The sequence below is a fragment of the Microcaecilia unicolor genome, chromosome 6, assembly GCF_901765095.1.
Source record: "Microcaecilia unicolor chromosome 6, aMicUni1.1, whole genome shotgun sequence".
Classification (NCBI taxonomy): domain Eukaryota; kingdom Metazoa; phylum Chordata; class Amphibia; order Gymnophiona; family Siphonopidae; genus Microcaecilia; species Microcaecilia unicolor.
Window position 1 is genome coordinate 10,893,251 of NC_044036.1, and position 15,077 is coordinate 10,908,327.

The 15,077-nt window shown below is 43.5% G+C and overlaps 1 protein-coding gene across 2 annotated transcripts in view; it reads left to right on the forward strand.

Moving 5' to 3' along the window:
• Window positions 1-15,077, forward strand: part of LOC115471625 (von Willebrand factor C domain-containing protein 2-like) — a 45,685-nt gene that overhangs the window by 24,065 nt on the left and 6,543 nt on the right. The window contains exons 3-4 of one of the 2 annotated variants that reach the window (XR_003942381.1): window positions 388-829; window positions 13,802-13,805. Coding sequence is in view for 1 of the 2 variants with exons in the window: in XM_030205356.1 (XP_030061216.1) it covers window positions 388-575 (188 nt within the window). In the remaining variant the exon portion in view is untranslated. Of the gene's footprint in view, window positions 1-387; window positions 1,490-13,801; window positions 13,806-15,077 lie in introns of those variants that run through there. The other variant, XM_030205356.1, reaches the window with a different exon arrangement.

Here is a 15,077-nt window from a genome sequence, read left to right on the forward strand (position 1 = left end):
GCCGTGTCCTGTCCTATTATCAAACCTCCTTGGTCCAGTATTGTTGACATTTGAAAACCAAAGCCCAGGAAGAACTGAGTGGAATTAATCTTGTTTCAGTGTTTTTTTCCTTCAAGTAAATGTTTTATTTTTTTCTCCTCTCTCTCTCTCTCTCTCTCTCTCTCTCTCCATGCTTTTCCTACTTCTCTTACATTCACCTTTTCTTCTACCTGGTTGCTGCCTCTTCCTCTCTCTTCTCCTTCCTTTCTTCTCCTCCTTACTCACCATCATCCTGCCTTTCCCTTCTCCTCTCCTTCCTTTTCATTCTCCCCTGCTTTTCTTCATTCCTTTCTCTCTTCACTCGCTCCCCTCCACCCCCACCCCCACACTTTTGCTCTGTCTCTCCAGGTCCTAACTGTTACGCAGATGCCTCTCAGAGCCAGATCATTCCTGGGGGCGAGTATGTCTGGTTGGATTCATGCACCAAGTGCCGCTGCCATGATGGACAAGACGTTGGCTACTGGGAGGGTAATCGTGTGGCCAAATGCGAAACATTCCAGAATTGCAGCCCTGAGGAGGGAGCAGACAATTCCTAGGAGGAGAGGGGACACCTGATATTGAGACCGTATCACTTCACTACCTTGCATCTCTGCAAAAATGTCTATATCCTTCCTCTCCCATCCATGCCGCAATCTCTGTCTTCTCAGTGAGCCATGGACAGTGAAATTCCCCTCTGCCCCCCCCCCCCCTGCCCATTCCCTTCAGGATCTGCCAGAGCCTGCACTATAAAACTTAGCACCTTTCCCCAAATTCTGACCTTCTTTTTGATTTGGGCTTTAGTTTTACATCTGTGTTTGCTTCTGAAAAGTGCCAGACTGTTAGCAATCGAGCAGATGAGGTGATAGAGATAAGGGCAGGACCAGAACTGAGCGACTCCTGGGAAAAGCACAAGGGAGCTTCAGCGGTGGAGAGGTGAGGGGTAAAGCCGAAGTACTCACAATAGGAAGGGACTCAGGCAGACGAGATGGGCCTTGAGCTGTTCATTTAATGTCACGTCCAATGCTAGAGACTGAGAACCTGCAGACCCAGATGAGAGGCAGCAATCAAAACCAGTTGCACCCTCCGTACAGCAGCAGAACTCTGCTCCTTCACCAGAACCGATCACCTTGAATGTTACAGGAGCACAAGGAAACCACCTTCTTAAAAATAGAATCGAGTGGGATTTCAACAGCTTTCCTGGGATGGAGGAAGTGCGAGGCAACGTTGAGCAGTTCTAACACATAAAAATCAATTCACTCTTCTACCTTTAAAAGGGGGTCTGGACTGCCATTCATCTCTCACATGTTTTACCATCCTTGAAATCAACTGTGACCTCAGCGACCTCTTACAGATATAAGATGGTTTCAGGCGGGTCACCGCATTGTGTAAAGGGATACAGTCTTATGCAATGTTCTGACTGGAGGAATGTCTAGAGGAGTTTATAAATCTCCTTGAAAAGTGGAACATTAACAGGGGGGGGTGGGGGGTGGGGGACAGATGCCTGCACAGGCCTACTGGGCCCAGATCCGGGGGGCTTCTCATTATCAAAGTGAGCTTTGCATAGTAGCCTACCTGTACAGTCTGATGGTTGTGTTTTTCAGGATCATGATAAATCTTTTTAGAAACTCTGCTGCAACCCTGACCTTAATGATTTATTAATGCTCGTGTCAATACCCTGTAACACTAACAGTAACTTGATGTTATACATGTACTTGTATCAACAATCAAAAAGAAAGGGGATACAATAACACAAATAAAGAGGTTTGCAAAGAATTGCACAAACTCAATTCCCAAGGGGTCCTGTATGAGTAACTTCATTAAATAAATGAGTCCTCAAAGCTTCCAAAAGAGATCAATAGAACATCTGTTAATCAGCCTCTACCTTACAGGGAGTCCTGTTATTCTCACTGGTGTCAGCAAGTGACATCAGTACAGCATATCTCTACAGACCCTCATTCACCAGAGAACCAGGTCCCACATGACGACACCACTGTAGCCCCTCATTAACCAGAGAACCAGGTCCCACATGACGACACCACTGTAGCCCCTCATTCACCGGAGAACCAGGTCCCACATGACGACACCACTGTAGCCCCTCATTCACCGGAGAACCAGGTCCCACATGACGACACCACTGTAGCCCCTCATTAACCGGAGAACCAGGTCCCACATGACGACACCACTGTAGCCCCTCATTCACCGGAGAACCAGGTCCCACATGACGACACCACTGTAACCCCTCATTCACCGGAGAACCAGGTCCCACATGACGACACCACTGTAGCCCCTCATTCACCGGAGAACCAGGTCCCACATGACGACACCACTGTAGCCCCTCATTCACCGGAGAACCAGGTCCCACATGACGACACCACTGTAGCCCCTCATTAACCGGAGAACCAGGTCCCACATGACGACACCACTGTAGCCCCTCATTCACCGGAGAACCAGGTCCCACATGACGACACCACTGTAACCCCTCATTCACCGGAGAACCAGGTCCCACATGACGACACCACTGTAGCCCCTCATTCACCGGAGAACAAGGTCCCACATGACGACACCACTGTAGCCCCTCATTCACCGGAGAACCAGGTCCCACATGACGACACCACTGTAGCCCCTCATTAACCGGAGAACCAGGTCCCACATGACGACACCACTGTAGCCCCTCATTCACCGGAGAACAAGGTCCCACATGACGACACCACTGTAGCCCCTCATTCACCAGAGAACGAGGTCCCATATGATGACACCACTGTAGCCCCTCATTAACCGGAGAACCAGGTCCCACATGAGGACACCACTGTAGCCCCTCATTTACCGGAGAACCAGGTCCCACATGACGACACCACTGTAGCCCCTCATTAACCGGAGAACCAGGTCCCACATGACGACACCACTGCAGCCCCCGTTTCCCCACCAGTCAGACAACCAGGTCATAAGAAGTGTTCTGCTGGGTCAGATTAGTGTCCAGTATCCGGTTAGTTTCAGTTGAAAGTGGCAACAGATCCCAATAGGAAAATCCTTTCCACATTGCATGGAGAGGAGATATGGAAGTCCATCTCTGAATAATAATTATTTGTGGAACTCTCCTCCTGATATCTGCCAAACCTCTTCTAAGATCAGCTATGCTGCCAGCCTGGACTATATGATCTGGAAACAAACTGCACAGTTTAACTGTGTGTTGACTGACATAAAGACTTAAATTTATTTTCATGCTCTTACCAGCTAGTTTCGTTGAGAGGTCCTTAGTTCTGCTAGTTTTTCAAAGGATAAACAGCTGTTCCAACCCACTCATGATTTCGTAGAACTCTGTCGCAGCCCCCTCTTTCCTCATGCTGAAGAGCTCTAACTTCTGTAACCTGTCTTCATACAGTGAGGCAGCTCTTCCAGCCCTTTTATCACTTCTTCTTTGCCCTTCTCTGAACCTTTTCTAGTTCTACTCTGTTCTGTAGTCACGTTATAGATTGATACGGAGGCCTTTGTTTATCTTTCTGCCTTTTCCCAGGTATTAAAAGTACTAGTTACCTGTAACTTCAGGGAATATGGTTCTAACACCAGCAGGTGGAGAGACAGAAAGACACAGAAGACTATTGTAATATGAGAATAATCAGTAATTTGTTTATTACACTTACCAATCAGGAATACAATTAGACTACGTAATATAATTAATTAATTCTCATATGAGACAGCAACCGGGACACAAACGTGACCTCTGACATTAGCTCTCTGGTTGCCTGTCTCCATAATTCTCCTGAATGTGGATCCAGTAAAGCTCCAGTCGGTACTCGGGGTCACGGGTTCAGTGTGCAACACACCCCAAGTCAGGTGCGAGTAGGCGCACATGACCAACAACACAGATGGCGGTCGGCGGCTGAGCTTACATGCTGGACCATGTTCCATAGTTGGATCACAGTGGCGGGAGCAGAGACGGAAACCAAGTAGACCCAAGACAGCGGGTCCCGAGGGCAAACCTGGAACCCCTTCGACCGGCATATGCCCCTGGACTGAATGAGGCATAAGCACAGAAGGCGATCGCACAGAAGAGAGACAGCGGGTCCCGAGAGAGAATCCCAGACCCCCACTTGACCGGTAGGGGCTGGTGAGGAGTCTCTCCCAGGCAGACAGCAGGAGCAAGAAGACAGTTGGCACAACTGCAAGTAATCAATATCCGGACGCGATCATCAAGATCAGAGTCCAGTGCGAGATGCCCCCAAATCAGCTGTGAGTTGTTACACTCACCCAGCAATGTCTGCCTCAATCGGGAAGTCACAAAGAAGGAGAAACTGAGGAGCCTCATCAGAAACAAAGGTAGAGAAATGAGGCCCCCCTAATCTCACATACACACACAAATATACACACTCTCGAATCCCAGATACACACACACTTCTCAAAAAGAAATTTTTTTTAAGTTAAAAAAATAAACACAGCAGACAACATCAATCTTGACTGGAAGATATGAACACTGTAAACAAGAGACTCCCCTTCAACCTAACCAACCAGCATAATGGCAAATCTAAGGATATGGATTTTCTATTACATAATAACAATATGAATTATGGGGATACCAGCTGCTTCGCCAAAAGAATGGAACAAAATCCCCATACGCATCACTGCCAGACGACGCTCACAACAATTGGAAGAGCCTAATCACACCCATCACAACAAAACAAAGACCAAACCAACAACCAACAACACCAAGCTAAGTCTGAACAATAATCAGCAAGACCACAATCCTGAAACTGACAGACCACATAGACAACTACAAATGGTTAAACACACCAACATCAAATATAATAAATACATCTCAATACCAATAGGATACATAAATGCGAGCGACAGTAAAGAAGACAGCATTAATCAGAGATAGGATAGAAATGGAACAACTAAGTACATAAGTATTGCCATACTGGGAAAGACCAAAGGTCCATCCAGCCCAGCATCCTGTTTCCAACAGTGGCCAATCCAGGTCACAAATACCCAGCAAGATCCCAAAAATGTACAAAACATTTTATACTGCATATCTCAGAAATAGTGGATGTTCCCCAAGTCCTTTTAATAACGGTCTATGGACTTTTCCTTTAGGAAGCTGTCCAAACCTTTTTTAAACTCCGTTAAGCTACTACTCATAATGGAAATATGGCTACACTTAGAAGATAACCCAGCACTAAATGACCTCTGTCCACCGGTATACAAAACAATACACATAACAGAGCTAAAAAGAAGGGAGGCGGAGTTGCAATAATATACAAATCTTGCTTTAAAGCAGAACCTGTCGCTCAACACATATCCTCAGTTATTGAAATTCTGGCATTCAAAATCACTGACACAACACTAGCTGATCAACTATGTATCATACTGTTTTATGCCCCCCCCCCCCCCCCCCCACCCCAAGGAAGCTGGTCAAATGCTCAAGAAGAGTTCATGGACTTCGTATCGAACATATGCACAAACCAACCCAATATCCTACTACTAGGAGTCATCAGTCTGCACCTTGAAAAACAAAACGACATCAACACAGGAACGCTAATGAGCTTCATAAACCAATGGAACTGAAAAACAACACAAGATACCTCAACTCACACAAAAGGCCACATATTAGACATATTAGCGCATAGACTTTCAACAAACAACAGTCACATATTAGAACATCACAAATGGGAAGAGATACCATGAATAGACCACAGCAAGCTCACTTTCACACTACAATGGAAAGAAAATGGCAAGAATAGAGATTACTACTACTACTACTTATCATTTCTATAGCGCTACTAGACATACCAGGGGCGTAGCCAGACAGCAAATTTTGGGTGGGCCTAGTCAAGAAGTGGGTGGGCACCAAGTGTTCTCCACCCCACCCCAAAAAATGCTTCTCTCCACCATGGCAGTCTGCAGCAGGCAGGTGCTGAAAACAGAATGTGCAGGTGTCGGTATCATGGAGAGTAGCATTTTCATTACTATCAGGGGGAAGTCTTCAGCTAGCAGAGACTGGGATCCCCACCAGCTACTGCTAAATGTGTATTACTGTTGGGTGGGCCTGAGCCCTATGTGGGTGGGCCCTGGCCCACCCCAGCCCACCTGTGGCTAAACCACTGAGACGTACACAGCGCTGTACACTTGAACATAAAGAGACAGTCCCTGCTCGACAGAGCTTACAATCTAATTAGGACAAATAAGGGATAAGGACAAAGAGTAGCAAGATTCCGGAATCCCAAAGACTGCTACTACTACTTATCATTTCTATAGCGCTACTAGATGTACGCAGCGCTGTACACTTGAACATGAAGAGACAGTCCCTGCTCGACAGAGCTTACAATCTAATTAGGACAGACAAACAGGACAAATAAGGGATAAGGACAAAGAGTAGCAAGATTCCGGAATCCCAAAGAGTAGCAAGATTACAGAATCCCAAAGAGTAGCAAGATTCCGGAATCCCAAAGACTACTACTACTTATCATTTCTATAGCGCTACTAGACGTACACAGCGCTGTACACTTGAACATAAAGAGACAGTCCCTGCTCAACAGAGCTTGCAATCTAATTAGGACAGACAAACAGGACAAATAAGGGATAAGGACAAAGAGTAGCAAGATTCCGGAATCCCAAAGAGTAGCAAGATTACAGAATCCCAAAGAGTAGCAAGATTCCGGAATCCCAAAGACTACTACTACTTATCATTTCTATAGCGCTACTAGACGTACGCAGCACTGTACACTTGAACATAAAGAGACAGTCCCTGCTCAACAGAGCTTACAATCTAATTAGGACAGACAAACAGGACAAATAAGAGATAAGGGAATATTAAAAGTGAGGATGATAAAATAAGGGTTCTGAACAAGTGAATAAGGGTTAGGAGTTAAAAAATAAGGGTTAGGAGTTAAAAGATACAAGAACACCAGAGGGAAGGTGGACAATCGAACCTTCTGGACAACAGTGATGAAGGAACATCGCAACATACCACCCAAAGACATCCAATTCATGAGACACTGGGATGAAACAAATGAAAATGTACTTAACAAAATAGCACCACTTAAAATGAAAACAAGAAATAAAAAAACAACCACGACCCTGGTTCAATGATGAGCTATTACAAATGAAAAAACTATGTAGGAAACTCAAAAGAACATGGGTCAAAAACAGAACTGACACAAACAAAACCACATGGGGAAAAGCCATAAGAACATACACACACAACATAAAGAAAGCTAAAGCAAACTATTACAGCACATATGTCAACCCAGAACAGTCCAACACGAACTAATGAACAACCTACTGAAGACCCAAGATGTACTGGCATCAACAGAAACACCACCTACAGCAGATGAACTTGCACAACACAAAATAGGAAAGACAAGATCAGACCTAAAATAACCACAAACATCCATACTAGACTTTTTACATGACTGTGAAACAAATGACGCCCACACCACGGCAGACAGAATATGATCCTCCTTCAAATCCCCCAGCTTAAACATAGTAAAGACATTACTGACAAAATCCACACATTGCACGCTGGACAACTGCCCAAACTATATGATGAAAGACCCACCGGAATGGTTCAGCGAATGCTTCACCAAACACATCGCATACTTGTTTTCAAGAGGTCAATTCCCAACAGTCAAAGGTAACATTTTTCTCACCCCAATCCCCCAAAACACAACCAGCAAGATCAGCGATTCTATAGACTGGTGGCTTCAATACCATTACTGACCAAAATAATGGAGGGCCTAGTAGCAGAGCAACTAATGGAACACCTGATTCTCAATCGTTCACAACGCCCAATCAGGTTTCAGACCACAGCACAGCACCGAGATGGTCGCAACCACCCTGATAATGAAGTTCAGAAGCTTAATATGCCAAGGACAGAATATATTACTGCTTCAATTTGACATATCAAGCACATTCGACCTAGTAAACCACATAACACTAATGATCCTACTCGACAACATGGGAATATGCGGCGCAGTGGCAACATGATTCAATGGATTCCTAAGAACCAGATCCTACATTGTAAAGATGTCAAACCAGATAGCTTCTTGTACCCCAGAATGTAGGGTACCACAGGGATCTCCAATATCACCAATACTGTTCAATGTAATGATGGCACTGCTCAGCAAAAAATTGGAGGTAATGGGCTTCAACCCTTTCATATATGCAATGTCACCATCTACATACCATTCAACAACAGCATCACAGAAAGACTGGACAAAGTCAAAACAGGCCTGGCCCTTATGGAAAACTGGGCAACAACTTTCAGACAAACTAAACAGAGAAAAAAAACAAGTCCTATCCAGCCCGCACAACCCCACAGCTCACCAAATTTTCACAATAAACATACCAAATAAAAACACAACTGAAAATACTGGGAATTATTCCAAACAAACATCTATCAATGGACAATCAAATATCAGAAGTAACATCAAAGTGCTTCAGAACACTTTGGAAACTAAGAAGGATAAGAGACTATTTTCCCAATCATTCCGGATAATGGTACAATCAACAACACTATCACAATTAGACTACTGTAACGCAGCGTACATGGTGCAAGAAAAGCGCACTAAAATCACTACAAACCATCCAAAACACAGCAGCAAGACTGATTTTCAAAAAGTCGAAATATGAAAAAGCTACCCCTCTATTCGAAACACTGCACCGGCTGCCAATCAAAGCAAAACTAATCTTCAAAGCCAGCACCCTCATTTTCAAAATACTATTCAGAATGGCACCTGCATACATGCAAGACATGACAGAACTATCACCAAGAAACGCAAGACCAGAAACCAGAAGCTACCTACTTCTTCAACTACCCAACTGCAGAAACATAACATACAGAACCATCTACACAGCAGGATTCAGCTACCTGGGATCAAATTGGTGGATCTCGATACCAAAAGCCATAAAAAGCATCTACAGCTATCTTCAGTTCAGAAAAGAACTCAAAACACTCCTTTTCAAAACATTCTACAGCTAATTGCGCTACCACACACCTCCTTTTTGAAGTCAAAACTGTAAAACATTATTGTAACGTACTGTAAATTGTAAGCCGCTTTGAACCGAAACTTGGATAATAGTGGGATACAAGAATGCATTGCATAAATAAAATCCAGATCCACTAGATCGACTGGTTCACTCATATCCATGTTTCTTTATACTTTCAAAAAAATTTAATAGAGAGGTAAGGCAAGACTTCCCTTTACTGATTATGTTATGTGTATTCATATGGCCAGTAACTCTGATAATTATTTGACCACCCTGGAAAATGCCCTTTGCTGAGGGGGGAAGCGGGAGGAATTTCCAGGGGAACACAAGAGAGTGGGGGCCGGTAGAGTCGGCCTACTGGGTGGTGATAGGGGGAGCCGGGCCCCTTACGGCAGGACGAGAAGTAAATAGAAAGGGTTGTGAGTAGAAGAGCGCGTTCTTTGGTTGCCTGGCCCCCGCTGAAACCCAAAGAACCAAGGGGGAGTCCTGGAGGGAAGCCAGTAATCCTGGGGATGATGGACATTGTTTAATCCCTGCCATATAGACAGAGGGGACTGTGGTTAGAATTTCCCAACAAGGAGATCTGAGGAAAGAAGTGCCTGATGGAAAAGGACACGCCAGGCATTATGGTATTGGGTGCGAAGGAGCCTCACTTCTGAGAGAGGGAGAAGTGCAGGTAGCCCTGGACAGGGACAGTCTGTTGTTGAACGTTAACTGGATGTGATTCTGTCTTATGCACCAAAACCAATAGAAATAAGGATTCTTTATAAACTGTTGATGGTTTTGAAGTTGCCCCAGCAAAAAAAGTTTGGAGTTACTTACTGAGACTGCTGGTCATCTTTTCTAAAAGTGAACTTCTGAGTATCAAGGGGAGAAAGTGCCCTTCGGCCTACCGGGATTTAGCTCAGCCCTGGCCTGCGCCCAGCTCGTCTGAAATACAATCTGTTTTGAGGGCCCTGGTCCCAGATACCTGGCCCAGGGAGCTTAGTCAGCGGCCCTGATTGAGGGGCAAACCAGGGTTACAATTATAATTTCAACCATTTTGCCTAGCTCTAAAGTCAGGCTCACCGGTAAAACTGATGTTATTTTGGTCACTTTCCAGTCCTTGGGTACTGGAACTAATTTGAATATACAGATTATCAGCAGCAGGACTGCAATTTTAAATTTGAATGTTTTCAGAGCTCTGGGGTGAATACCATCAGGTCCTGTCACTTTGCTCTAATACATCTTCCAGTTTCAGAGAAATTTTATTCAGTTCCTTTGACTCATCACCTTCAAATAACAGATCCAACTTTTTAAATAAAAAACAAAACAAAAATGAATTTACTTTTTCTGCGATAAATTTGCCTTCCCTGAGCACCCAATGTGTTTACTAGTCATCCGACTGAGCCCCTTGCAGGCTTCTGCTTTTGATGTATTTGAAAACGTTTTTATTTTGCTTCTTTCTTGGCCTGCTGTATAAATGTTTCATATTGAGCTTGCGTTTGCTTTTATTTTCCCGTTCTCCTCATTTGAACCTGCATTCCATTTATCAAATGTAAAGAAGTCACAATGGGAATCCTTGTACGAAAGCCTAGCGCATGCTAATCTCTGTTAGCACGTGCTAAGAAAAGGGCCTCAATGTTTTCTACGCCAGAAAAATTTTGGGATCGCAACATTGACAGAACTGTGTAGAATAAAGTAGTTGTGATCACCTGGAACATTTATTTATTTATTTATTTATTTATTGTATTTGTATCCCACATTTTCCCACCTATTTGCGGGCTCAATGTGGCTTACAGAGTCCTGTTATGACGTCATTCCAGGATAGCAGTTACAATTAGTGAAGTACAGAGATTAAGTCAGAGTGAAAAGAAGGGAGTTAGGTGAGTAAGTATAGAGGTAGACTTTCTTAACTGATTGGATTGGCGAGGTAATTTAGCAAGGCTATGGGTTTTCTTTGTACTACTACTACTACTACTATTTAGCATTTCTATAGCGCTACAAGGCGTACGCAGCGCTGCACAAACATAAAAGAAAGACAGTCCCTGTTCAGAGAGCTTACAATCTAATAGACAAAAAATAAAGTAAGCAAATCAAATCAATTAATGTGTACAGGAAGGAGGAGAGGAGGGTAGGTGGAGGCAAGTGGCTACGAGTCAAAAGCAATGTTAACGAGGTGGGCTTTCAGTCTAGATTTAAAGGTGGCCAAGGATGGGGCAAGACATAGGGGCTCGGGAAGTTTATTCCAGGCGTAGGGTGCAGCAAGACAGAAGGCGCAAAGTCTACTACTATTGGAGATTCTAGATGGAATGTTGCTACTACTACTACTATTTAGCATTTCTATAGCGCTACAAGGCGTACGCAGCGCTGCACAAACATAAAAGAAAGACAGTCCCTGTTCAGAGAGCTTACAATCTAATAGACAAAAAATAAAGTAAGCAAATCAAATCAATTAATGTGTACAGGAAGGAGGAGAGGAGGGTAGGTGGAGGCAAGTGGTTACGAGTCAAAAGCAATGTTAAAGAGGTGGGCTTTCAGTCTAGATTTAAAGGTGGCCAAGGATGGGGCAAGACGTAGGGGCTCAGGAAGTTTATTCCAGGCGTAGGGTGCAGCGAGACAGAAGGCGCGAAGTCTGGAGTTGGCAGTAGTGGAGAAGGGAACAGATAAGAAGGATTTCTTAATGGAGCGGAGTGCACGGGAAGGGGTGTAGGGAAGGATGAGTGTGGAGAGATACTGGGGAGCAGCAGAGTGAGTACATTTATAGGTTAGTAGAAGAAGTTTGAACAGGATGCGAAAACGGATAGGGAGCCAGTGAAGGGTCTTTGTAGGCCTTGTTGAAGAGATATGTCTTCAGAGATTTACGAAAGTTGGTTATTTCGTCAATGGTTTTCAAGTCAGTAGGTAATGCATTCCACAGCTGCTTGCTCGTGTAGGAGAAGGTGGTGGCATGTAACAGTTTGTAATTTAGTCCTTTACAGCTGGGGAAGTGCAGATTGAGAAATTTGCGGGATGATCTTTTGGCGTTTCTAGGAGGCAGGTCCACAAGGTTTAGCATGTAGGTTGGGGCGTCTGCGTGGATGATTTTGTGTACAACCATGCATATTTTGAACGCGATACGTTCCTTAAGTGGGAGCCAGTGAAATTTCTCTCTTAGTGGTTTTGCACTGTCATATTTAGTTTTGCCAAATATGAGTCTGGCGGCAGTATTCTGGGCTGTTTGGAGTTTTTTGATAGTCTGTTCTTTGCAGCCAGCGTACAGTTCCCACTGATAAAAAGCTCAAGCAAGCAAGCCGGACATTGTAAGAAAGGATAAAAGCAAAAGGTGTCATCAGTGCTGAGGGAAATTATCTTCAAGAAATTGAAAGCCAAGATAATGTGGTGGAAAATACAGAAATTGCCCAATTTTAAAGGCATCACCAAGTAGACCTTTATATGTTGCCCATATAGGAGGGAACTTTAAAAGGCATGTTCTGCGGATTTTAAAATTACACAGGCTAGAGACACATAAAAAGCAAGCACCAGGAAACAGAGAGGATTGTTTACTAAAATGTAGCTTGAGTTGTCTGCAACAGGGCCCATAGGAATAAATTGGGCCCTGCTGCAGATTACTCGAGCTAAGCTTTAGTGGACAGGGGGGATAGTGTCTGCTCCTACATGGTACTCATGGGTCTTTTACTAAGCAATGGTAAAACATGGCCTGAGCTAGTGTGGGTGCGAGAAATTGGTGCATGCTGGGCCATTTTTTACCGCGGTTAGTAAAAGGCCTGAATTTTTTGGAAGGGAGGGAGGGAGGGAGGGGGCCACTAGACTACCAGGGGAAATTTTTTGGAGTCCAGTCTGGTCAGAGGGTGGGAGGGAGGAGTGTAACTAGACACCAGGGATCGTTTCCAGCAGTCCTGATGGGAGGAGTGCTTGGTCATGAGGGGATGGATGCCGCTGTACACCAGGGATATGTTTTGGGGTGGGAAGAGGAATTGGGTTGGGATGTATATTAGGGCATTGTGTATGGGGAGGGGGCCAAGGACTGATGCAAAATGCCACAACATACTTTTTATTTAATTTTTTTTTAATGTCACCCTTCCTATTAATGCCTGCGCCAATCACAGCTCAGGCACTGACAGGAACGGTAACATTTAGCAGTGAGCCACAGATTGCTGCCGGAATTTTTTTTTTTTTTTTGCATGTCACAGTGTTTTTTGTACCTCTGGTTTTATGGTAGTGTGTGGGCTGTACCATGAGGCTTTCTGCATGGGCCCCTGAGAACTGCAATTCCAGCTGAATGTCAGTACCAGACTCAGGGGGGTAGTTACCAATGTGGGCTACTGTTAAGATGTATTATTTTCTTGTTAGCCCCAGTTATTAGTAACTAGGTCTCATTGCATAAAATGGGACCTTGCTAAAATAGCACATTAATGGTAAAATAACCCATTTATCATAGAAACATGATGGGAGATAAAGGCCATATGACCCATCCAATCTGCCCATCCTCTGTAACCCCTAATTCTTCCTGTTTCTAAGTGATTTTGATTTTTAGAGACATTATTTTTCTTTAAGAGGGAAAGTTATCAACATGGGCTACCATTAAGATGTGTTATTTTACTGTTTATCCCATTTATTAGTAATTAGGTCTCATTGCTATTGCATAAAATGGGCCTGTGCTAAAATAGCACAAGCTAGTGGTAGAATAATATATCTTAACAGTAGCCCAGTTGATAACTTCTCCCCTTACTGTGAAGAGTTTCAGCCTCTGGTAACCAGAGCTGATATTGTGATGTCATAATGCCTCATTCCACCAATGCCTAAGAGCCAACCTCATCAGTGATGTCACAATGGCTAGATTGTCCTCTACTTGGTTCACTTTTATTACATGTAGCAGTGTTGTTGATTTCTAGAGATTTTTTTTCCTAAGTTAAGGACTGTAGTTATCAGCATGGACCTACGTTAAGACGTGTTATTTTACTGTTTACCCCATTTATTAGTAACTAGGTCTCATTGCATGTGCTAAAATAGCATGAGTTAGTGGTAAAATAACACATCTTATCAGTAGCCCAGTTGATAACTTCCTCCCTTAATGTGAAGAGTTTCAATCTCTGGTAACCAGAGCTGATATTGTGATGTCATAATGCCTCATTCCACCAATGCCTAAGAGCCAACCTCATCAGTGATGTCACAATGGCTAGATTGTCCTCTACTTGGTTCACTTTTATTACATGTAGCAGTGTTGTTGATTTCTAGAGATTTTTTTTCCTAAGTTAAGGACTGTAGTTATCAGCATGGACCTACGTTAAGACGTGTTATTTTACTGTTTACCCCATTTATTAGTAACTAGGTCTCATTGCATGTGCTAAAATAGCATGAGTTAGTGTTAAAATAACACATCTTATCAGTAGCCCAGTTGATAACTTCCTCCCTTAATGTGAAGAGTTTCAATCTCTGGTAACCAGAGCTGATATTGTGATGTCATAATGCCTCATTCCACCAATGCCTAAGAGCCAACCTCATCAGTGATGTCACAATGGCTAGATTGTCCTCTACTTGGTTCACGTTTATTACATGTAGCAATGATGTTGATTTCTAGAGATTTTTTTTCCTAAGTTAAGGACTGTAGTTATCAGCATGGACCTACGTTAAGACGTGTTATTTTACTGTTTACCCCATTTATTAGTAACTAGGTCTCATTGCATGTGCTAAAATAGCATGAGTTAGTGGTAAAATAACACATCTTATCAGTAGCCCAGTTGATAACTTCCTCCCTTAATGTGAAGAGTTTCAATCTCTGGTAACCAGAGCTGATATTGTGATGTCATAATGCCTCATTCCACCAATGCCTAAGAGCCAACCTCATCAGTGATGTCACAATGGCTAGATTGTCCTCTACTTGGTTCACTTTTATTACATGTAGCAGTGTTGTTGATTTCTAGAGATTTTTTTTCCTAAGTTAAGGACTGTGGTTATCAGCATGGACCTACGTTGACGTGTTATTTTACTGTTAACCCAGGTAATTAGTAACTAAGTCTCATTGCATAAACTAGAACCTATGCTAAAATAGCCAGAGTTAATGGTAAAATTACCCATGTTAACAATAGCCCACATTG